The 24,771-nt window shown below is 49.0% G+C and overlaps 1 protein-coding gene across 5 annotated transcripts; it reads left to right on the top strand.

The window, feature by feature from the left end:
• Nucleotides 1–10,671: 10,671 nt before the first annotated feature.
• On the top strand, nucleotides 10,672–24,670 carry LEP (leptin). 5 transcript variants are annotated; one of them, XM_053897899.1, is made up of 3 exons: nucleotides 10,672–10,755; nucleotides 20,629–20,800; nucleotides 21,915–24,670. In XM_053897899.1, the coding sequence occupies exons 2-3, from the start codon at nucleotides 20,657–20,659 to the stop codon at nucleotides 22,269–22,271; spliced, it is 501 nt and encodes a 166-aa protein (XP_053753874.1). In that variant the 5' UTR covers nucleotides 10,672–10,755; nucleotides 20,629–20,656; the 3' UTR covers nucleotides 22,272–24,670. The 5 variants fall into 5 exon arrangements, with proteins under 5 accessions (XP_053753874.1, XP_019308187.1, XP_019308189.1 ...); XM_019452642.2 differs by having other exon boundaries at nucleotides 10,673–10,755; nucleotides 21,912–24,670; XM_019452644.2 differs by lacking the exon at nucleotides 10,672–10,755 and adding an exon at nucleotides 10,964–11,435 and having other exon boundaries at nucleotides 21,912–24,670.
• The last annotated feature ends 101 nt before the right edge of the window (nucleotides 24,671–24,771 follow it).

The following is a 24,771-nucleotide window of genomic DNA, read 5'->3' on the forward strand; positions in this document are numbered from 1 at the left end:
TCTTCTCAGGACCATGGGGTGTCATCAGGGGAGCCCTTGCAGTAGGCTTCCAAGGCCTTAAAATACGCATACCTGTTAACCCAGCCCGTGGAAATGATCCTAAGGAAGTAAGCATGAGTATGTGAAAGATTTATGTATAAACTTATGCATGGGAGCATTGCTTATGAGATGAAAAAAAAAAATCATTGAAAAGGATCTAAATTTTCAACCAGAAGAGATAGGTTAAACAATTTATGGCATAGTTGAACAATAGCACTATAAATTACATCATGGAAGAATATTTAATGACATGAAAAGAACGTTGAAGACAATTGAATAAATCACATTGCACAACAGTATCCACTGGATGATCCTATTTGTGATAGAAAAAAGTACATATACACGTAGAGCGAGACACACGGAAGAGAGAAAAGTTATGCGTAAAAAATATAAAACATTAGTTGACTTCAGGGTAATAGAATTATAAGAAATGTAAAGCATCTTCTCCGGATGTGTCCTGCAAGAAATGTTTATGACTTGTATAACCAGAGCAAAAGATACTCTATTTTTTAAAGTGACATCTCCCTGGGGCGCCTGGGTGGCGCAGTCGGTTAAGCCTCCGACTTCAGCCAGGTCACGATCTCGCGGTCCGTGAGTTCGAGCCCCGCGTCAGGCTCTGTGCTGACGGCTCGGAGCCTGGAGCCTGTTTCCGATTCTGTGTCTCCCTCTCTCTCTGCCCCTCCCCCGTTCATGCTCTGTCTCTCTCTGTCCCAAAAATAAATAAAAAAACGTTGAAAAAAAATTAAAAAAAAAAAAATAAATAAAGTGACATCTCCCTGGACACAGGACAAGACACACCCAGGCAGGTGCCAGGTGCTGGGGAACCACATTTCTGGGAGCAGGCCCGGCCCAGGAGGGTCCTCCAGAGCTCCTAACCCTGCACGGTGCCACGCAGCAACCCTACTCACGCAATGTACTGCAGAAACGCGCTCGGCAGCCTTGCTCAGCCCTGGGCACGCAGACCTTCCCACTCTTCAGCCTCACCGCGGGTCACGACGGAACAAAGCAGGACTCGGACCGGCCAGTTGCATAAAAGCAGAATGGACGGATTTTCTGGTCACACCGTGTTCCATCCAGCCCAGCAGGCACATTTGAATTCCTTCCCTCCCTGACTGCTCAGCCCATAGAAACCTGGTGCCTTCCACAGGAAGCCCTCCAGACTTGACCCCACCATGCAGTGTGCTCTGAATGCCCCTGCTCGAATGAATAGTTAACATTTGTAGAGTGGTTACCGAGTACTTTCACCTGAATTAACCCAAGGTGTCCTCACAACAACCCTATGAGGTAGGAGGACAGCGCTCTCATTACAAATGAGGAAACTGGCAGAGAGGGGGTAAGTAACTTACCCGAAAGCACCTGCTAATAAATGGCAGAGTCAGGATTCAAACCCAGGCAGTGTGGCCCGAGGGTCAGCCCTCAGAAACACCATGCCACACGGGCACTCTGGCACACAATTGATGTCACAGTCATGTTTCCGTGGTGATTTTGAATTGTTTCCAGATTTTTCCTGGAAGACTGAATTCTTTAAGGGTCCCGGAGGAGGTGCTGCACACGCCCAGCACAATCACTACTCTAACTGCAGGAGAAGTGGGTGTATCCTACTGAGCTGGCCTCTAGCTGCTAGAGCGTGTCTACAGGTGACTCTGCAAGCATCCTGGTAAAACACCTCTTTCAGGGACAGATGTCATGCTGGAGACTGGAAGCCTCAGGATGCGTCAGTTCTCAGCTTTCTTCTTGCCGTTTCTCTGCAGCACCTTCCCAAATGCCTGTTCAGTCCCCAGGTTCCTGGGGAGGGTCCAGATCTACACAGGATCATGGCCCGAGTCCTTCCACTCCAACCGCGAGGAGAGATTCGGTGAGAAGAAAAGAGCACGCAGCCCAGAGTGTGAGCCTGTTGGAGTCGACCTCTTGGCTGTCATTTCTTTCTTCAGAGTCTCCAGGCTGGATTCCAAGCCAGGATGGAAGAGGCTGTTACGACGCCTGGGCAAATCAGCACAACCATATTAACAGGGGTTATCTCAGCCTGGGGGGATTAGGGACGGCTTTTTTTTTCATGGCTTTGCTTCTTTGCATTTTCTAATTTTCTGCAATGAACATGATTATTTGGGCAATTAAATAATTAAAGGCAGGAGGAGGGGAAAACCGTACGATTCTTGCTCTGTTCTTCACAGGGCTCTTTCCCCAACCTTCTGTAGACAGCCAAGCTCCAGGGCACCCTCTGCTTTGTGGGGTTTCCTCAGAGCTCCCTCTGACCTTTACCCCAGCAAATCTCCCCGCTTCTTTCACAACCCCCACTGCATACTGCTGTACTCAGACCTTGCAGATTATTACACAGCGTTTCACAGGCCTGAGCCTGCTGGTCCGCACAAACCTGATGTCATGAGAAGTCATCCTTCCCGTCTTTGAAGACGATGCCTGGAACCACATCTCCAGCCTCGGCGTCTCGCGTGGACTTCAGCCCCGGTTCGGCGCTGGGTGTCCGTAACTGGCCATTCCAAAGAGCCACGGTCACAAGCATGGAGGCCCCAGCCTGCCCTCTCCCCATCACAGCCAGGTGCCTCCCACTTCCCTTGTCTCTGACAGCAGCACCATCACTGAGCCGTAGGCAACAGAGTTTATGGAACCATGACTGCTTTTCCCTCCTAGGGCTGGTGTTCTTGTCTTCAAAACATCTCTCGGGTCTTCCCTTCCTGTTTCCCCAAGCCCCCTCGCTCATGCTCCAGGACCACTGTAGAGGCCAATCTTACCATCTGTTCATCTCTGGGTCTAGCACAGGACCCAGAACATGTCTGCTCTCCATGTATGCTTCCTGGTTGAATGACCGAACGAACAAATGGGCAAAAAATAATCTTTGCTAATTTCCCTCTATGACTTCAGCTTTTTCCTTGCAATCTTTCCTATATTTTTCTGCCGGCTGAATCTCCCAGAATGGTTCCTTGACCCTGTGAATCCTCTGTGGTGCCTTTAATGGTTCCTACTCTTTGTCAAGGCCCTTTAAAATCCAACCCCTCTTTACCTTCCTTTGTAAAGAATTTGATCTCTCTCTCCCTAAGTCTCTCCTCCACTGACATGACCCTTCAGGTGTAATCCCATGGAAACCAGCAGAGTTCATGGTGGGTTGTCTGTCCACCTGGGGCACTGCGGGATTATCTGGCACCCTGACCCTGCTCTGCTCCACCCCAACCTGTGACAGGTGTGTTTTCAGGAAGTCACTGTTGTTCAGTCAAGGTTTCTCTTATGGATATTTACCGAGGGCCCCCTATGAGCCAGGCACTGCTAAAAACTAGGGATACAAACATTTGCCCAAAGCTTTATTTACCAGTTTATAGGGCCCTTACTATATATCAGGTCCTGATCTGGACCCTCTTGGAGCTTACATTATCATGATGCAGGTAAAAATACAGACAAATTAGTAATTACCTGATTGATCGATTGACTGATTATACTTTTTGATTGGTTCTATGTAGAAATAAACAAGGTCCTCTAACATAATAACAGAGAGAACATCAGTCATCAGCAGAAATAACTTAGACCATTCGTGCATCTGACAGGCATTTATGGAGCCCCTACTATGTTATTCGGTGCTGTGTCAGGGGCGGGGAATGGTGAGGTGCCTACGAGAAGGTCTTTGCCCTTGGGGAGCTCATGGGTAAGGGGCCACATACATACCAGTCCATCCCCCCATATACACATATTTAATATTAATTTTATTTAATAGACCTAATACTTGACTGAAGTATCCAGTTGCTTTTTTTTAAGTTTACTTATTTATCTTTGAGAGAGAGATGGAGACAGTGAGCAGGAGAGGGGCAGAGAGAGAGGGAGAAAGAGAATCCCAAGCAGGCTCCGCACTATCAGCCTGGAGCCTGACGTGGGGCTCAAACTCACAAAGTCTGAGATCATGACCTGAGCCCAAACCAAGAGCTGGATGCCTAACCAACCGAGCCACTCAGGCGCCCCTCCAGTTTGCTTTTTTAGTCCAATTTATAGGCCGGTGTAAACTCCTCCTCAATGTAGATTGAAAGGCATATTTCATACAAGAGAAGCTCCTTGGGATTACCTAAACCCAGAGCAGAGATTTAATCTCTGTCTGCCTATCTTCTCCCTCAACAAAGCACAGGGCTCTGTGAGGCCACCCTCCAACCCCAGTGCACCTTGTGATCCTGAAGCTCATGGCTGACATCCATGCAGAACCACAGGGGCCACCTTGACTGACAACTGTGGCATCTAAAGATGCCACTTGCTAGGCAATCCTCTGACCGTTCCGAATTTCAGGCTCCCACCTATAACGTGGGAGTAGGACCTGCCCTACCTCTTTATGTGAGTTACTGCCAAGATCAGATGAGATTATGAAAGTGCTTTGAAAAAGAAAAAGCAGTATTGAAATCCAAAGGGCTAGATTACCTTTTTGTTTATTGTGAAGGTTGTCAAGGCTCAAACAAAAAGGACTTTTAAATTTTGCTATTTAATAATAAGTCAGGTCTATCAGAAGTTTGATAACACACAATAGTTGAATACAGCATGCATTATTTGCTGTGTACCCAAGAGCCATTTCTACTCTCCTTCCAAGGTCGTTGAACCCTAACTCTTTCAGGTAAGGACAGAGCTTTGCTTCAACTACCTTGATCTGCCCCAGCCCCAGGGGGAGACTTAGGATTGGTGGAAATCAGTCATGGCAATCACATTCCACTTTGCCAGCGATTGGTCTAGGGGTGGGCATAAGTCCCAGTCCTAGCCAATGAGAAATAAGGGAAAATGTGACTTCCCTTCCCCAGCTTGAAACAGAATTTCAAGACAAGAAAATCTTTTGCCTCTGTCTTACTGGGCACTCATGTGAGGACATGATGGCTGAAGGGGTAGGATCTATCTTGCAACTGTGAAGCAATAAGCACAAGGACACAATGGAAGAATAGAAGTCTGAAGGAGCAAGATTCTTTTCTTCTTCTTCTTCTTCTTCTTCTCCTCCTCCTCCCTCTCCTCCTCCCCTTCCCCTTCTTCTCCCCTTCTTCCTCCTCCTCTTCCCCCTCTTCAGCTCCCCCTCCTCCCTCTTCTCCTTCTCCTTCTTCTCCTCCCGCTCCCTCACCTTCCCCTCCCCCTCCCTTTCCCCTTCTTTTCCTCCTCTTCCCGCTCTTCAGCTCCCCCTCCTCCTTCCCCTCTTCTTCTCTTTCTCCTTCTCCTTCTTCTTCTTCTAAGTTTTACCTCTGAAGTTTATTGTAGGGTCAAACAGACAAAGCACAGTCAGATGAGGAAATGGAACATTTATGTGTGATTATCTTAGGTGGAAAAGTTGTATCTGAACTAACAAAATCTATTCATACATACATCTATGTGCCTTTGATCCAGGCATGTTTAGAAGAAGCAAAATCCTTGATGATACCACTGAGTTACTCCACCTGCCTTCCTCCAGGCTTCTAGTTATAAGAGATAACTAAATGCTGTTGCTGCTTAAGTCACTGTTACTTGCAGCCATTTGCATATGTAAATTGGCACAATCTCTAAGGAATGTAACTTGGCAATGTATTTCTATTTGAATGTGCATACCCTCTGACTCAACAGTTCTCCCACAGAATTACCAGAATTTCTTCCACAGATATACTCACACATAAGTAAGCATATTTAAATAACTATTTATTCATAAGGATATTTAAATATAATTATATTAAATAGTAATTAATCCAATGAAATATATTGATTCAAACATCATGTATGCAACAATATGGTTAGATTGATGACAGTGCATCCATAAAATGAAATATATGACTTAAATGCACACTGGTAAGAAGTGATATTCTGGATACAGTAAGTGGAAGAAGGGAGATTAATAGTGGTTGAAGCTGGATGATGGGGATTTGTTAGGTCATGTTTTCTTATAAATGTAGTTTGAAGGGGCACCTGGGTGGTGCAGTCAGCTAAGCATCCAACTCTTGATTTCAGCTCAGGTCATGATCTCATGGTTCATGAGAGAGAGCCCTGCATCAGGCTCTGCAATGACAGTGTGGAGCCTGCTTGGGATTTTCTGTCTCCCTCTCTCTCTGCCCCTACCCTGCTTTCTCTCTCCCTCAAAATAAATAGATAAACTAAAATAATAATAATAATAATAATAATAGTAATAATAATAATTTGAAAAGTGTAGTATGGAGATTTGAAATTTGCCAAAATAAAAAAAAATTTCAAGGGCACCTGGGTGGCTCAGTCAGTTAAGCGTCTGACTCTTGATCTCAGCTCAGATCTCGATCTCAGAATTGTGAGTTCAAGCCCCGTGTTGGGCTCGGCACTGGGCGGGAAGCCTACTTAAGAATTTTCTTTTGTTGTTATCAAGTCAAGAGGCAGCAGAGTAGTAATGTGTTTACCCACTATCGGTGTGGGTTTGTTTTTTTTTTTTTTAGAGTGAATAGATCTATAAAGGATATAACATGAATATGCATGGAAGGACACACCAGAAATTGGTAACAACAACTGTTTCCAGGGAAAGAAAGAGGCCTGGGAAGAGACTGAATTTTGATTTCTCTTTGCCCCCTTTTGAGTTAAAAAAAAAAATCTTATATATTTCATTAAAAATAAAATAATATCAAGATTTATTAATGAGCCAGATGTGAAAATAGGTAGGTGATGGATAAACAGAGAGGCAGTCTGCAACCTTGCAATGTGGTTGCAAGAGCTGCTTGATGTTCCCATGGTAGCTCTGTTCAAATCCACCCCGTCATGCTGAGGCAAGAACCCTAGGCTGCTAAGGGCCCTGCAAATAAGCTAAGTCCTTACTTACAGCCAAGTTAGAAAGATGTTGGGGACAAAGAAAACTTGATGGCAATGACTGCAATAGCCGATACATGAAAACAACACAAAGCACCATTTTTTCAGGAGGTAAAATATTTCTCTTTATTTTTTTTTATGTTTATTTAATTTTGAAAGAGAGAGACAGTGTGAGTGGGGAAGGGGCAGAGAGAGGGAGACACAGAATCTGAAGCAGGCTCCAGGCTTCGAGTCATCAGCACAGACCCTGACGCAGGGCTCGCTCAAACCCACGAATTGTGAGATCATGACCTGAGCCGAAGTCAGATACCTAACCGACTGAGCTACCTAGGCGCCCGAAAATATCTCTCTTTAAAATGTAATTCCATTGCAGACACTTTTTAAATGCAGAAAAGCCCAAAAAAGAGATTAAAAATCATTTCTAATCCCACTCTCAGTAGTGATACCATATGTTTTGGTGTGAGTGTATGATCAGAAAACACTATTTTGTAAGTGAATTCATTTTTTAATTAATAACAATTTTTTTCAGTAAACTCTACCCCCAATGTGGGGCTCAAATTCACGACCCCAGGATCAAGAGTTGCATGCTCTACCGCTGAGGCAGCCAGGAGCCCGGTAATAGGATTCTTCCTAGTTCACAAAATAGAATGATTTTTCCTGCATCATTAAATATATTTGGCAACATATTTTTTAATGTGTGCATATTGCTTTTATGTGGCTTTTCAATAATCTTATCAATTTGGTTTTTTTTTATTTTTTTATTTTTTTTTTAATTTTTTTTTCAACGTTTTTTATTTATTTTTGGGACAGAGAGAGACAGAGCATGAACAGGGGAGGGGCAGAGAGAGAGGGAGACACAGAATCGGAAACAGGCTCCAGGCTCCAGGCTCCGAGCCATCAGCCCAGAGCCTGACGCGGGGCTCGAACTCACCGACCGCGAGATCGTGACCTGGCTGAAGTCAGACGCTTAACCGACTGCGCCACCCAGGCGCCCCTCTTATCAATTTCTTACGTTGGACATTCAGTTGGTTTCTGACCTTTTCCGTGGCAGTACAATGACAACTCACAGGCAATGCTAACAATTTCTGACTTCCACAAATATTAGCTCAATTTCCTGTCTTCCTTCAATAAATACTTATTAAATAAGTGCAAAACAACCAGGCTCAAACGAAGTAACTATGAAGGACACTTTTGAGATATTTGGGGGACTTTGACTGTAGACTTGCTCTTTCACGATGCTAAGGAAGTACTATTGTGTGATAATGGTCTTGTGGTTATGTGGAAATGCTTCCTTATTTTTTAGAGTTACATACTGAAGTATTTAAGGATGAAATGACATGATGTTTGGGGGCACCTGGGTGGCTCAGTCGGTTGAGAGTCCGACTTCGGCTCAGGTCATGATCTCAAGATTTGTGAGTTCGAGGCCCACATTAGGCTCACTGCTGTCAGAGCAGAGCCCCCTTCAGATCCTTTGAAGCTTCTCCCAGCTTGTGCCCTCTTAAAAATAAATAGGACTTGGAGCACCTGGGTGGCTCAGTCGGTTAAGCGTCCGACTTCAGCTCAGGTCACGATCTCACGTTCAGTGAGTTCGAGCCCCGCGTCGGGCTCTGGGCTGACGGCTCAGAGCCTGGAGCCTGCTTCCGGTTCTGTGTCTCCCTCTCTCTCTGCCCCTCCCCCGTTCATGCTCTGTCTCTCTCTGTCTCAAAATAAATAAATGTTAAAAAAATAAATAAATAAACAGGACTTAAAAAAAAAAGAGAAGAAATGTTGTGATGTTTGTAATTTGCTTTAAAATATTTTAGCCAAAAAAATAAAATAAAATAAAATAAATGAAGCAAATATAGGAAAATAATAATTATTAAATCTAGGTGACGGGTATATTGCCTACTGTCCCGTATGGTTGAAATTTTCATTTAAAAGTATGTCTTAGTGGCACCTGGGTGGCTCAACTGGTTAAGCATCCCACTTCAGCTCAGGTCATGATCAGGTTCATGGGTTCCAGCTCTGCACCAGGCTCTGTGCTGATGGCATGGAGCCTGCTTGGGATTCTCTCTCTCTCCCTCTCTCTTTAGCAATCCCCCCCCCCCAAAAAAAATTAAAAAATAAGAACTTTTTTTTTAAAAAAAACCCTCAACATTATAAAAAATTAAATGTTTCACGCTAGGTCCTGGACTATGAACTGGGGATATAGCTGTGAAGAGAACAGACCCCTGCGATGTTGGTGGAGCACACAGTCTTAAGGGAACGTGTCTCTATCGGGAAGTTTCCAATGCAATCTGATGGTGCTGCCTGGACCCGTGTCAGCCTGGCTTTCCTGGTTCTCTCTACACCATCATCACTGAAGGTATGTTTCCCCACATTTTAAATATCTACCTCTCAGCGGCCGTGAGTCTGGAAGAATCCCCAGACTGGGGTGCACTAAGAGTGCACGTGGGAAATCAGCTCTGTGGTGCATAGTGTCCCCGGGGCTCCATTCAGGAAACTTTTCCTGGGACCCCACATATGCCCGGCACTGTGAAGGTACCAGGACTTAAAAGGAGGATGGCCGGAGCCCTGCTTTCCACTGACAGCCCTAGGAGGAAATGGAGGAGCTCACCCAAGCCAACGGGAAGGAAGGGAGTTGGCTGGGAAGGCCACCAGGACAAGCTACTTCAATGAGGGAGGAAGAGACCCCCCCACAGTGCAATGGGGCGATTCCACTTGGAGAAGGGCTGGATGAGCAGTCCTGCATGCCCGCCCATGACTGGCAGGAGCCAACGAGCAGTGTATTCTCTAGTTCAGGGCTTGGCAAACTTTCTCTCTAAAGTGCTGGATAATAAACATTTTAGGCTTTTCAGACCAAGAGGCAACATCAGAGATACGTGGCTACAAGAGGGGAAAAATCCCCCCCCCCCAATTTTTTTGGACAAAATCCAAAACGGCATTTATGGTCCCCCAAATGTAAATTTCATATCGTGTCACGGGGCCTTAACTGTTCTTTGTATTATTATTTTTTCATCTCTTTAAAATGCAAAACCCATTCCTAGCTCAGGGCCATACCAAAGCAGGTGGGGGCAGGATTTGGCCCACCCACGTAACCTGCCAGCTGCTACCTCAGGAGATGGGTTGGTTCTTAATGGAAGGGTTTGATGTCAGAGCCGCACTTTGCGGTGGGGACAGGAACGGGCCGGATCTCATTGTTGGCGCCTGGGCTCCCGGCCCATCTCCACTTACCAGCTAGGGGTTCTGGGGCAATCACTTAACCACCCTGGACGTCAGTTTCCTCGTCCCCGAAGCCCGACAGAGGCTCTCAGGCTGGGTTTCGTACATTCTCCTGGGTACGTGGGAAATACTGGACTCACGGGCGCGCAGAGCATCCCCAAAGGCTGCAGTGCCCGCTCCTCCTCACAGCCCTCCGGAGAGGGCAGCGCACCCAGTATAGCGCGGGGACGGGCCCCTCACCACCCGGGTCCGCGGGCCTGAGCACTGGCAGCCCGAGCAGACCCCCATCCTGGGCGGGGGCTCGGGGTGTGCCCGGCGGGGCCGCTCCAGCTCGCCCTGGCCTCCCAGGCGCCCGGGGGCCGTCGGGTCGCGCGGCCCGCCCAGCTGTCGGTGCGCCTCCGCTTAGTGGAGGGCGCCGTCCGAGCTCCCAGCCGGCTTAAGGGAGCCCCTCGCCACCACCCTGGCCCCGAGAGGTCGGGATCTCAAGGACTTCCCGCTCCCGCCAGACGTCCCCAGCCTTCCGGGCCGGGCCGTACCCGAGGGTGCGCGCGTGGCTCCCGGCGCAGCGGATGCCTTCCCTCGAGGCCCCGGACCCGCCGCCGCCCGGCCCTACGGTGTCCAACGCTGCCCGGCAGGGCGGGGCCGGAGCTGGCACTCGGGGTGCGCCCGGGCCTGCCGGCCAGTTGCGCAAGTTGTGCTCGGCGGCTATAAGAGGGGCGGGCAGGCATGGAGCCCTGGAGGAATCGCGGTGCCAGCAGCTGCGAGGTAAGGCCCCCGCACGCTTCTTTTCCATTCTCCGCGGGTCTTTCTTGGCAAGCGACCCCACCCCGCCCTTCCCTGAACGCCGGGGGAAACTGAGGCGGGCGAGGGGCAGGGCAGATGCCCTGGTTCTGGCCTATGGTGGCTTTGTACCAGAGTTCTATCGGGAGAGAAGGCAGCCGGGCAGATCTGGATTCGTGAGCTGTGCCGGTGCCCATGGGGCAGGAATCTGTGCCATGGAGCCAGCCAGGGTCCCAGGAGACTGTCAGAGCAGCCAGCCCCGCTGCTGAGATGCTTGGGAAATTGCCTTGAGCACACCCCCAAAGATCAGGGTACCCTGCCCCCATCTGGAGGCGATAAACTTGAGGGTGCTGGGGAATTCTGGTATGAGCGTTCAGTTCCTGAAGTCTAGCTTCGCTCTGCGTAGAAGAATTCAGGCATCATTCTCCAGTGGGGGTCTTGATCGCCAAAGTCTGAATGCCAGTGGCTGAGGCGGAGGCCTAGAAACAGGACCACTGCGGAGTAGAGGTGGAGAGAAAACTGTCAGGAAGAACCTAAATATCTCAGAGAAATTGTTCTGAGTCTCACCACATCTGGCCGCAAAGCCAAGCAAATTGCTTTCTTCACGATGGATAAAATTGGGGTATTCTGAGGTTATAGAGCAGCGGCTCACCGGAAGTCCTATGGTATGTTTCTCATTGTTACCGCCTCTCTGGTCAATACCGCAAATGCCCACTGTTGGCAGGTGAGACCTACTAGGCCTGCCTATAGTCCACCTTCTCTCCTGGCTTGGTTTAGATTTCACTGTGGGTGTGGTTGCCTTTACATTTCAGTTTCTATAGCTTCAAGATGGTGGCATTTTGGAATTGCGAATCTTTAAATACAGTGAGATCCAAGACAAGTGGCCTGCTTGTCATTTGAGAATAGCAGTTTTGGAAAGGAGGAGATGACTGATTTCTGCTAGAAGGGTGGTCTTGCGGGCAGAGGGCGGGTCCTTGCAGCCACCACCCCGGGAGCACGATGGCTCCCCTTTGTAGGAACTGACCTCTGTCATCTCTCTTATGTTCATTCTGTAGAGTTTCAAGGTGGGCAGCAGTCGGCTGGGACCGGTGGGCGCGAGGGTACCCAGTCTCTTTCTCACCAGGTTGGTCTGCAGAACATAGTACCTGCCATTCCGTGTCCTCAGGAGCAGAGATGATGCCATGCTGATCATTTCTCTTATTTAGGTAGGGGGAAAAGGCAAGAGAAAAACAGGGGATGTTTTTAGGTTCTTCCCTCTTCAAGCGATTGAGGACATTGGGCTGAGGGGAACATTTCCATGTTGGCCAAAGGAGCGTCCTTCTCGTATTTTGTACATCTTATGCCCAAAATAACTCTTCTTGGTATTTGGGGGAAATATTTTCCTCCCCCTCCGTTCCAGGAAATGTCTCCAAGCGCCAAGGACAGAGCCAGGGAGATTGCAATGAATTCCTGCCTCTCAGCCCCAGGCAGATGCCTCTCGTGTCTGAGTGGCCCATGCAGGGTGCGGAGGTGGCCACTTGGGAGAGCCCTCCTCACAGAACGCAGGTCTTTGTCCCCGCTCCAGCCTAGGTGCCGCCCAAGGGAACAGAGAGGAGGGGCTTCAGGGGAGTAGAGTCCTTGTGTGTGTGCATCCTTGAACAGCATGCATGTGATTTAAAGGAAAGTCGAGCCAAATTGTCCTGCAGTCAGTCAATCGGTAAGCCCTGTCCTCCCCAGCAGCAGGATTCCAGTGGCCGTAGCTCTCCATTCTGGCCTGCCAGCCCAGAGCCTTGAAATTCTTCTTTGTCCGCACAGTTGTCTCAGAGAACTAGAAAGAGGTTGTGCCTGCTGAAAAACAGCACACCTGATGCCGGGGCTCATAGAATTCTTTGCACTGATTCCATGTGTGACAACGGATGTGCCTTACTTCTCAGCAAACTGCATTTTACAGTCTTTCCTGCTCAGTTTGTCAGCTGCCTGGAACTGGATCGGTGATCGATGCCCATGCGGACATCTTACTGATGTCACTGAAGGTTTCATCCCGCATCTGTGTGCACCTTGAGTTTGTTCTCTGGGGAGAAGCGCAGACACAGTGGGAGAAGCCACGGTGGGGAGAGAAAGGAGGGGCAGCAGTCTCTGAGAAGGAAGGGCTGGAGGCCCAGAACACTTCCTAGGGATTCCTGCTGGGCAAAAGCGAATTCTACAATGTGACTTTAAGATAGGGGCAGGCGAGCCACGGTAGAGGTAGTTTAACCCGGTGAGACAGGGAAGATCAGAGATGGGAGGGATTTTGTTTATTCTTTCAACAAATATTTAATGAGCACCTACTCTGTGCCCGGCCCGTCGGAGATGCTGGAAAAGTGGCATGCCCGCGGCTCCTGCGCCCGGCAGACATCACAGCTGATCGAGGTACCCTCTCCCTCGGAGTCTGGATGCAGCTTCAGATTTCCCTCCACACGGTGCTCCAGGGAGCCGCTAAAAATTGATCAGACTGACACCAGAATTGAAACCAGTTCGTAATCCTTGATGGGATCAGATCTAAGGGTGGTGTGTGATGAATGGGAAGAATATAATCCCCACACCCACACCCCGGCTGCTGGTTAAGTACGTTACTGTTTCTCAGACAAGGCTCTTGATTGCAAATAAGAGAAAACCACTCATGCTAGCTCAGTGTGTCAAACAATATACGGCAACCAACATCTGAAAAACCAAACTCTTAGCAGGGCATCACTCATGGTAAGGGGGAATTTTCTTTCTTGATACTTGTTCCTTTTGCGTGTGTGCATCTATATGTCCCTTGGATATAGAAAAATATATTCAGAGGGTTGAAATATACTCAAGTGAGTGTAAATAGAAGAGTATCTCACACTGGAGGCTAAGGACAGGGAGGGCCCAGAACCAAGAAGGTCAGGAAACAGAAAGAAGGTCAGGAAGGAGCACAGGCACTGACTGTAACTCACCTGTCAGTGGCTGAATGAACTCTGATCTTTCTCAGCCACTCCATGCACTTGAAGGCAACTGTGGCTACCCCGGAGCTTCTGAGCCCTGAACAGAGACAAACTGGGCTCTCTGAAACCTACTTTAAATTCCTGGGAGAGATGCTAATTGACTTCATCAGGGTTTGGAGGAGGAAGAGATAAGGAAAGAGAGAAGCGTATTCATGGTCTCTTGCCTGTCACTGGTCATGCAAACATGGACTCCAGGGCCTGTGTGTGTGTGTGTGTGTGTGTGTTATGAGTAGGGCAGATGCCCCACAGGTGGAATCAAGCCTGGGACATTGTAGCTCTCTAGCCTCACATGTTCTACCCTTCCGCCATATTGAATCCTCCTGAACCCACCCTAGTTTTCCCCAACTCCACACTGTCGCCTTGGCCTGGAATGCCTTCCTTGTCCTCTTCCCCTTGGGGGAACTCCTGCCCTTAAAGTCTCAGTTCAAATACTGCCTCATTTGCAAAGCTGTCTTCACCTCCCCAGAGTCACCCCCTTCCTCTGTGCTCCCCAAAGTCTATGCTCACAACCTTTATGGGATTGGGTTAAGATGAGTTATTTAAGCTTCTGACTGTTCCACTGGATTCTGAGTAGCTTAAATAACCAGGATCCAGTCTTCCCTGACTCTATTCATCCTTTGTTTTTTCCCCGTCCCCAAGTCCCTTCCAACTTGGAATTATGGAGAAAGGAAGGAAGGGAGAGTAAAAGGAAAGGATGGGAGGGAGCCCACAGGAAGAATTTCTGCCAGGAGAAGCACAGACCATCCAAAGCTTTTCCCTCATAATTAAAAGCAAATACTACATTATTTGAATTTAATTCACACCAGCACACTAGAAATTATTGAAGAAAGGGGTGTAGAAATCCCAATAGCTGGAGGAGAGAAGAAGGAAGAGAGAAATGTGTGCTGGGTTCCTGCTAACCTCTGGCACTTTAAACCAGGAGATGACATGGGACTCTGGATAACTCAAGGCTAGCAGCCTCCACCAGCAAATTTTTCTGTGACTCTAAGGTCTCCCCATCACCCCTACTGCTGTCATCAGAAGGCTATAGGCAGCCTGACCTTGGCCCAGCAAACCCTCCAGCCTGTATCGAGAGAAGCACCCCCCTATCTTGACATACAGGCCCCACATGGTCTGCCTCATCCTCTAGGACCAGAGGGAAGGTGAAGGAGGTCACATGTGGAGGCCATCAGCTTCTTGGGGAAATGGGAGGTGAGCTAGTCTGGGAGGAGAAGGCAGAAGTGGGGTGGGGGGTGGCACCTGCATAGACATAGAGCAGGGCTGGGAGGAGTCCGCTAGGGATGAATACATGTGGGGCCAGCACTCAGGACCTGGCTGAACTTGGAGAGTGGGAAACTGTGGGGGGATCGGAGGTGTGGTTATATGAGCCTCTCCTGCTGGCCTTGGAACTGTTTTCTGCGATGACATTCCCTTATCTAGTGCTGCCCTGGGAGGCTCCATTTTCTGGTTTCTCTCTTTTCTTCTCCGATGCACCCATGACAGGGGATGCCAGTAGAGATGACAGGGAGTGGCAGGGTCTTAATTAAAGGAGAGGGGGGGCGCCTGGGTGGCTCAGTCGGTTGAGCGTCCGACTTCGGCTCAGGTCATGATCTCGCGGTCCGTGAGTTCAGGCCCCGCGTCGGGCTCTGTGCTGACAGCTCAGAGCCTGGAGCCTGTTTCAGATTCTGTGTCTCCCTCTCTCTGACCCTCCCCCGTTCATGCTCTGTCTCTCTCTGTCTCAAAAATAAATAAACGTTAAAAAAAAAAAAAATTAAAAGAGAGGGAAGGCAGCAGGAGGCAAAAACTAGTGACCAAGAGTCCCAGAGGATGAGCAGAGAAGTGCGGGGTGGGGAGCCAGCAGAGTGGAGAGGAGGCCACTGACCATGCCTCCCCCAATGGTACCCATTTCCTTCACAGGCTCTGCTTGAATCATGGTCAGAGAGAAATAAAAGAGACAGGATGTTGTATCAACATTTCAGCGGCTCATCTTTTAACTAGCAGAAAATGACAGCTCCTAAATGTTCAAAACCATTTTGGAAACTTCTAGAGGGAAAATGTTTCGCAGCTCAGGCAGTTGGCTGACATTCGCCTTTCTCCTCCCCATTTCTCTCACCTCAGCTCTCTCCAGCTAGGCACTCCTGGGTCTCCATCTGCAGCCCCGTCCATCTGATTGTGACTCCCAACCCGAACTGTCAGCTGGATGGGTCCACCTGAGGTCCCACCAGTCGCAATGAGCAAATCGGCGACGTCGCACCTCCCTCCTGCTGCCTTTGCCAATTTCCACCTCCATCCTTCACGTCATCTGGGCTGAAAGCGTTAGCCTGGGGACAGTCAGAGCCCCTCACTTCCGCAAAAGAAGCCTAGCCTCCCTACGCGGCACTCGGTGCCCAAGCCCTCCCCACCTCCTGGCCCTTTACACCTCCCGTGCGGGCTGTGAGCCCCCGTGTCCTCAGCTCATAAGTGTTCTTCGGCCTCTGAGTCCTCGGCCGGGCTGCTCCTCTCCTCCACCTTCACGAACCCAGTTCCTCCTCACTCTTACGACCCTTGTCAAATGCCACCTCCTCCAAGATGCCTCCTTGATCTCTTAGCTGGAAATGGTGGTGACAACAGCTAACGTGTTGGCCATATGCCAGGCAAAGAGCTAGCACTTTACCTACGTTACTTCATTTCGTCCGCCGAATGGCCTCAAGTGGGAATTACGATTTGTATCATCCCCATTTTACAGCTGAGAGAAATGAGTCTGAGAGAGTTTGGCAAACTTACCCACGGTCCTATACACCCACTCAAGCAGAGTTCTGCTGAACTTCACAGCCCGTCCTTGTACACGCGACTCCCTCCCCTCAGTTCCCCAAGGCGTGCTATCTGTTTAAACATTCCTCCTTGCATTGTAGCTAATTATGTAAGCCAGTTGTTCAAGAGCACAATTTTGTTCTTCACTTTTATCTCTAACAAATGATTCATGTTAATGTTTAACCACATGAAATACTGCGGTATATTCACTGGGCTTCCGGAAAGACCAGGAGTCTTCAGCAGGTCCCTCACTAGTCCTGATTCCTGACTTCCTATGGCTCCATGCATGTCTTTTTTGTCTTTGAACCTGGTCCACCGTGGACGATTAATACATGTTAGCTGTCAGCTGTCAGCTGTCCATTGAGTAATTATTATGTATAAGGTGCTGGGCTCAGTGAAGTTATAGTCGCCATCTTAAATTCTTCCTGCCCTGTCCAGTCCCAAACTGTGCTCTCACCAGCCACCTGTACCACCTTCTTGGACCACAGCCAGACCCCACGCAGGCATTGACACTCAGGTGAACCCAGGAAGACTTGATATCCACTCTTTTCTGATGCCCACATCAAGGTGTATAAATTAACTAGCATTAAATTTGGCTGCATTTAGCAGAGACCCATAGCGGCTTAAACAAGACAGAGGTTATGTCTCTCTCACACACACAAGTCCGGGGATGGGCAGTCTGAGGCCAGTATGTCACCCTGGCCCCACAAAGTCCTCAGGGAACTGGGTTCCAGCTCCCTACTCCATCATTCATAAGGTGAGGCCCTCGTCCTCCTGATCCAAGATGGCGTCAGAATGCCGGCTGCTGTATCCGCAATCCAGGCATGGGATGGAGGAAGGGATGAGAAGAGAGCTGCCACAGAGTACCTCTGCTGAAATTTAATTGGGCCAGACTTTTTTTTTTTAATCTTTATTTTTGAGAGAGCCAGAGACAGAGTGCAAGTGGGGGAGGAACAGAGAGGGAGGGAGACACAGAATCCAAAGCAGGGTCCAGGCTCCGAACTGTCAGCACAGAGCCCGCCTTGGGGCTCGAACTCACGAACCACGAGATCATGACCTGAGCCAAAGTCGGACGCTTAACTGACTGAGCCACCCGGGCACCGCTGATTGGCCAGACTTTAGTGGCGTGGCCAAATCTAGTTGGGAGAAGCTGAGAAATGTATTTATTCTGGATGGCCACATCCCCATCTAAACTTGGATATAAATTACTTGGAAAGGATGGAAGAATAGATATTGGAGACAACCAGCAGTCTCTACTAAAAGGGTTCGGTCTGTTCATGTTTGTGTACGTGCACATGATGTGTGTTATGTGTGTGAGCACGTGTGTTGTGTATACTGGTGGGCCACGTTCTCTCCACCACTTTGATCCCAGATGGGCTTGTTAAGAGTTCTCTGTGGAGCTCCTCTAAATCTGGCCTCTCCTCTTAGGCAGATTGAGCCTCAGCTTCTCAATTCAAGGAACTACAATGTATTTTCTGCATCCACCGAAGCATGTTATCAGTGGTGAGAGAGGGGCTTGTAGAACTGTTTTCCCGTTCAGGTGTTACAGGGTGGCCATTATGTGAGAGCGACTATGACCAGAGTTAATCTGGCAATAAATTCTCTTGGGAAGGAGGGTGTCATTAACGCAAGAATCCTAGCAAAGGGTACCGCTCAATCTTGTGCCGCAGGGGAAACGCCCAGAAATACCAGGCAACCTGTTGAGATGACCCAAGGCGAGGAAAATGCTAGATTCAGCGTTGGTTACGGGTAGTGTTGCCCCAGTGTTTTCAGCCCTGCCCAGTAATCACGCAATTCCAAGAAACTGCTGACCTTTCCTACCCCCCCCACCCCCCCCCCCACCCTTCAGCACATACACACACACAATATGCAGGGGTTTGACAGGTTCATCTCATTTACTCTTTTGAGCCAGTGGGTATTATTAGTTCCGTTTTACTAATGAGAATGGGATGCTGTAGGGAAGTTAAGTATTTGCCTAGAGACTCATAGCTAAAAAGGACAGAGCTGCTGCTGAGCCCTCGGGGCCTAACCACAATACTCTCCAACTTTATTAGGATTTTGTGGAACCCTATTGGGGGTTAGCGCCACTGAACTCCCTTCCACAAACATTTGGCGCAAGTGTTTACTCAGGTAATCAGTAGGTAATAGAGGGGGTGTCAACTTTTTAAGAAAGAAAACAAGAGGGGCGCCTGGGTGGCTCAGTTGGTTGAGCATCCGACTTCGGCTCAGGTCATGATCTCACAGTTCGTGAGTTCGAGCCCCATGTCAGGCTCTGTGCTGACAGCTCAGAGCCTGGAGCCTGCTTCCGATTCTGTGCCTCCCTCTCTCTCTGCCCCTCCCCTGCTCATGCTCTGTCTCTCTCTGTGTCTCAAAAATAAATAAAACATTAAAAAAAAAAAAAAGAAAGAAAGAAAACAAGCACAAAAACGCCTGAAGTGCCCCCTCCTGAATTACCTAGTATTTTTCATATTTGAAGTTGATTTGGTGGCACAGTCTCATAGCTTCATCCTAGAGCCTGGTATTTGTTTCCAAGGGCCATGGTCTCTGGAGGTGCCTGGGTTGAACATTGGGGTGGTTTGTAATTTGGGGCTCTCTTTAAAGGCTGGAGAAACCTTAAGGTGGGGGGAAGGCACCCCAGGCTTTCTGCGTTAAGCAGAACCCTGACTCTGCCGCTTACCTGTTTGACTTTGGGCAAGTTAACACATCTTCTCGACCTTCGTTTTCCCACGTCTATGAAATTCAGATGAAAAGCATACCTTTGATCAAGCATTATAAAGAAAGAATATATAAACAGCCACTTTTTTCTATTATATTGCCAGCATACGAATTATACTAATATTGCCACCTGTGGACAGAAAATGTACAGTCTATTTTTATCAATACCCAGATGAGGCAGAACATAAAAAGCAGAGATTAACTTTTTTGCCATCTCCAGCACCTTCATGCTAATATTTACTTACATTTGATTATCATTTCAGGCTCATGCACACATACTTAGCATGGATCACAGACTCGCATACATTTCACTTTATTACCTTTTGTCTTTCGTGTCTCCTTAAAACTGCTGCTTATTCAAGGATCTGCATATTATTAATATTAGAATTCATTGTTCCATGACTTTGAAAGTGTCAAACATTCTGGACGAACATGTTAGATAGTCTCTCCTGCCTCCACCAGCTGTTTTCTGGCCACTGTGCCCACCACTGTCCACTCTTACTGACAGCCGCTTGGGTCTTTAATACCCAGCTCAGGTGACACCTCTTCCAGGGAGCTCCCTTTGTACTCCTGTGATATCTTGCACTTGTCCTTCTTGTACAGTTTGTTCTGCTTGTATTGGAATGGACTGCTTCCCTGTTTATCTCTCCTATTAGAGCATAAGCCACCTGAGAGTAGAGAACATCTATTATTCACCACTGTATCCTTGGTGCTCGGTGCTGTATCCGACACATTTGAAGACCTTCCACCAGTGCCGGGTGGGTTCAGGCTCCCAGCGGGAGAGAAAGGAAGTTATAAAGCCAGTGAGAAATGCCATCACAGAGATATCAGCAGGCCGCTGTGGGAGAGTAATGGAGAGGACAAGTAACGTAATCTCTAGTAATAAGGGTAGTAATAGAGTACATTTCACAACACCTTTAAAGCTCTTGCACATGCATTATCTAATTTGATCCTCATAAAAGCCTCGAGGTAGGTATATTGCAGGAGATGGAGGTGGAGGTTTTCGTGGTTATGTGATGTGCTTAAAGTCATGCAGCTATTAAATGGCTGGATTCAGACCAGACCATAAAAGCTGGTTCTTTTCCTCGCAGCATGCAATAAAGTCGAATCGTCACCACCACGTCCATTTGCTCAGGCCCTGGCTTACTGCTCTGTGATCTATCCCACACCGCATCACAGAGTTGGTCAGGTCTTGCCTCCCCAAGGAAATGCATTTCATTAATGTACTTCTAGATAATGAATTGTCTTTGACTCTGAGGAGATGATCACTATGGCACAAAGCGAGTCTCCTTTTTATCCACATCTGAAAATGTGGTTGGTCACAGGGCATATGGGTGTTTTCTGAGATCACCGGCGACTTGCTACGTGTGGTTCCTTCTGTTTGCAGGCCCGACACGTACATCCCGGGAAGGAAAATGCTTTGTGGACCCTTGTGCCGATTTCTGTGGCTTTGGCCCTATCTGTCCTATGTTGAAGCTGTGCCAATCCGAAAAGTCCAGGATGACACCAAAACCCTCATCAAGACGATTGTCACCAGGATCAATGACATTTCACACACGGTAGGGAGAGCCTGGGAAGACAATAGGTTTGCCCGTGGGGGAACCAGGACCTCAGATGTCAGCTGAAGCCTGTGCAGCCACATGTAGGGGCCATGGTGGCCTTGACTCCTCCCTACCTCACGAACAGCCGCTTCCTACATGCGGGCTGTATTTGGAATTAGGAAGACTAAATGTGAATCTCCACACTTTGGTTCTCTATCTGTAAAACCTTAAGCTAGTTCCTCCATGTCTTTAAGGCTTGGTCTTATCAGCTAGCTAGTACAGTCCTCACAGGGTTGTTATGAGATTAAATTAGATAAAGCAACTAGATAAACCCTCTCATAGAACCAGACCACAGTGTGCCTTCTTTAAAGGTTTTTCGTTGTGGGTTTGGTAGCCCCCAGTCTTAAAAGCCTGCTTGCTTACCCAGCATGGGGCAATCTAGAGACTTCTGCATCTCCTGGACACCATACGTGGCTGACAGTGGCCTCGGACAGCTCAGAACCAGAGTCTTGGGCATTTTATGGAGAGTAGCGTGTGAGTGTCCCTGCTTTCACGGTAGCTATCCAACAAGGCCACACGGGGTAGATCCAGAGTGTCCCAGCTTGGGTGGCACAGAAAGTGAGGGCTGCAGGCCACCCCTTCCTGGTATCCAGCGTTATTGGAGCAGAGGAGTGAGGCGGGGCTGGCCTTGATCCCTGAGGGGCCAGAGGCCTTGGAGGACCTGACTGGGAAGGAGGAGTCCTCTGGGAGTGGAAGGGTGTGAGGATGGCTAGGGAAGGGGCACTTAGGGAGGACCTCAGTGCCTGGGGAAGAGACTTAACTAAGCAGGAATCGGGCCTCATGGCTGGTTCTACAGCAGAGGTCATTTGGAGGAGGGAATGATCTTCGAAGATCCATCTGGAAGGGGAGGGCAGGGTGATTCGGGAAGGACAGGAAGATAGAAGTCCAGGAGATCAGCTTGGAAGCTTGGGCAGTCCCCGGGGCACAAGAATCAAGGGCCTGGGCCAGGGAGGTGAGGAAGGGGAGAGGAGGCAGCCAAGAGAGCGGACCTCCACAATCATGGGAAAGGCCGAGAGCCTTGCAGAACCAACTTCTCTGAGCCCCTGCTCTCCCTTTTCCTCTCGCACAGCAGTCTGTCTCCTCCAAACAGAGAGTCGCTGGTCTTGACTTCATTCCTGGGCTCCACCCTGTCCTGAGTTTGTCCAAGATGGACCAGACATTGGCCATCTACCAACAGATCCTCACCGGTCTGCCTTCTAGAAATGTGGTCCAAATATCTAATGACCTAGAGAACCTCCGGGACCTTCTCCACCTGCTGGCTTCCTCCAAGAACTGTCCCTTGCCCCGGGCCAGGGGCCTGGAGACCCTCGAGAGCCTGGGCGGTGCCCTGGAAGCCTCACTCTACTCCACGGAGGTGGTGGCCCTGAGCAGGCTACAGGCTTCTCTACAGGACATGCTTTGGCGGCTGGACCTCAGCCCTGGGTGCTGAGGCCTGGAAGACCTCTTGTCCCAAAGTCGAGGAGAGAACCCATGGCTCCCAGGTGTCTTCAGCAGAGAGCCTGTGTGGGTGTCCTTTATCCAGGCCCCAGGCCATTAGTCTCTCACACCTTTGAGCCACTCTTCCAAAGGCATAAGCCTTCAAGGCACGAAACCAAAGATAGAATGCATGATTCTGTGCTCACCGGGAAGGGAGACCCACCGGGCAGTGAATGGGACCTGAGGATCTCACAAAAGCCTTCCTTCCTGTGCCACCTCCCCTCTCACCGCATGCTTCAGCGTGACCTGGGGTGATTTCAGGAGGCACCCGCTGAGCCTTTGGACCATCAAGCAAGGTTCTGTCTGAGAATTCTGAGAACACCATGACGGTTACATCCACATAGCTGCAAACTCCCAAGCAACACATTATTTATTCTGCGTTTTATCCTGGATGGATCTGAAGCAAAACAGCAGCGTTTCCAGGCTCTTTGGGGCCAGCCAGGGCTAGGGACGCTGCTTCCAGCCCCGCTGGTGGGCCTGGCTAAGGCAAACCCATTTCTATGTGACTTGAGGGCTCTCAAGTTAGTTCTTTGGTAACTGGTTTTGTTTCTACCATGACTGATGTGAAATTACAGTGTTTGCAATGGTATTGCCCTGAGCAGATCTCCAAGGACCAGGTTCTTCCAAAAAGAAGATGAATTTTGTCAAGTGTGATATATAGATGTGTGCACCTGGAGGTGGGGGAACGTGTTAGTGGGAAGAGGAAGGATCAGAACGTATTCTCTGAATTACATTTGTGTGATGGGCTCTTCGGATGGGGTGGAGTCATTTTCTCATCTCTGCAGCCACTTAGTGTGGTTTTCTGGAAAATAACAAAGGAGATGACTCCTTGGGGGGGGGGTTGTGGGGTTTTGGCAGCCACCTATGGAGGGAGGCTGGGGACTGTCTATTGGGACAGTTGTGAGCTCTGGCCTTCTCCAATTGCGAGAGAGAGGTCTTTCTTATCAGGGAGTGAGGATCCCTCACTGGAGACCATGATCCCCAGAGCAGGGGTCCTTGGAATGGCCCTTGGAATGGTCTGGGGATGATCCCACACTGGATTTATTACATGGCAGTACCCCTACTTGGGATTTGCATGCCAAATTGTGGTTCTCATCAGACTGGCTCACCCAAAGCACGACCATGTTTCCTACCCATTTGGTGTGGATTTTTATTCCAGTGGGAAGGTCTGTGGGCTTTAGCGGGTGGTCCCAAAACTTGGGCCAGCAGCAATGCTGAGTGCCAGGACTCCCGGGCCAGGCTGCCAGGAGCGCCTTTCCCACTAGAGGTCATGGTTGGTGGGATGAATGAACAAGGAGGCTTGGGTTTTCCACCGTCCTGCCACTGTTGTGAGGCCATCACGTGACAGGTGGTGGATCTGTCCAAGGAAATTCGAATCAAAGCTATCAACGTTCAGACTGAGCACCTACTTCGCGCTCAGCCCTGATTGGTGCTATGGGCTAGAGAAGCTCACCAAGTAAACGTTAAAATCCAGTCTTGCCCTCAGGGACCTTGCATTCCGGATGGTAAAAACTTTACACGGCAGCGCTAAGGCTGGCCTTTCACCATGGCAACCAAGCTGCTGAAAGAGTGAGCTCCTGGGCAGGTGGGAAATGCTGGGCGGAGGGTGGCAGTCCTCAGGGGCCCACTGGCTAACCCTGCTTGCACTTGGTAGCATTTTTGCTTTTCGGGGCCCGGCAGCATTAATTACCGTGTAGCCACATCCCTTTGAAGCAGCTTGGCTGACAATTTAAAAATGAGAAAATGCCTGAGACCATAACAGCTGATAGGTAGCTGGGCCAAGACTAGAGCTCAGGTCCTCTGGCTCCCCAGAGTGTCCCTGCAGCCAGGTAGTGCTTCCCGGAGGTACAAATAGGCACTGGGCAAGGGAGACCAGGAGTGATTGCTGGGAGAGAGGAGCTGGAGGCAACTTTGCAGGAGGTGAGGGATGTGAATTGCCTGGAGGGTGGAGGCTGTTTTGTTGGTGCTGAGACACCAGGGTGAAGGCACGTGCGGCCAGTTACAAAGAAAGGCAGACAAAGGACAGACGAGAGGGAAAGGGACACATGGAAGAGGCCTTCTGGGGCAAAGAAGTTTGATATCGAAAGGGTTAAGAGTTGAAAGTTCCAGAGCAGAGCGATTCATGAGATGGACAGAGTAAGGCCCGTTCTGGAGAATATGACCTAGATAATCACTACCACCCAGTCAGGCTGGGATCTTTTAAGCCTTTCATTCACCAAAACCGGGCACTGTGGCTTATTCTCAGAGTGTAAAAGTTCTAAAATGTAAATGATTGTCTTTTTTTTGTAACTTCAAAAAATTTTTTGGTTGTTAAAACAAAAAAAATCCAAATAAATTAACTTTGCCCCCTGGTCTTTGTTCTGTGTCACCCTTTGTGGAGGGGCTTTAGAAGAGCTATTTGTGGGTGACAGGCCACGGCCTGGCTGGCCTCCAACTCCCACTGGGTTCAGCTC

The sequence above is a fragment of the Panthera pardus genome, unplaced genomic scaffold (genome assembly GCF_024362965.1).
Source record: "Panthera pardus isolate Hobbes unplaced genomic scaffold, ASM2436296v1 HiC_scaffold_8, whole genome shotgun sequence".
Lineage (NCBI taxonomy): Eukaryota > Metazoa > Chordata > Mammalia > Carnivora > Felidae > Panthera > Panthera pardus.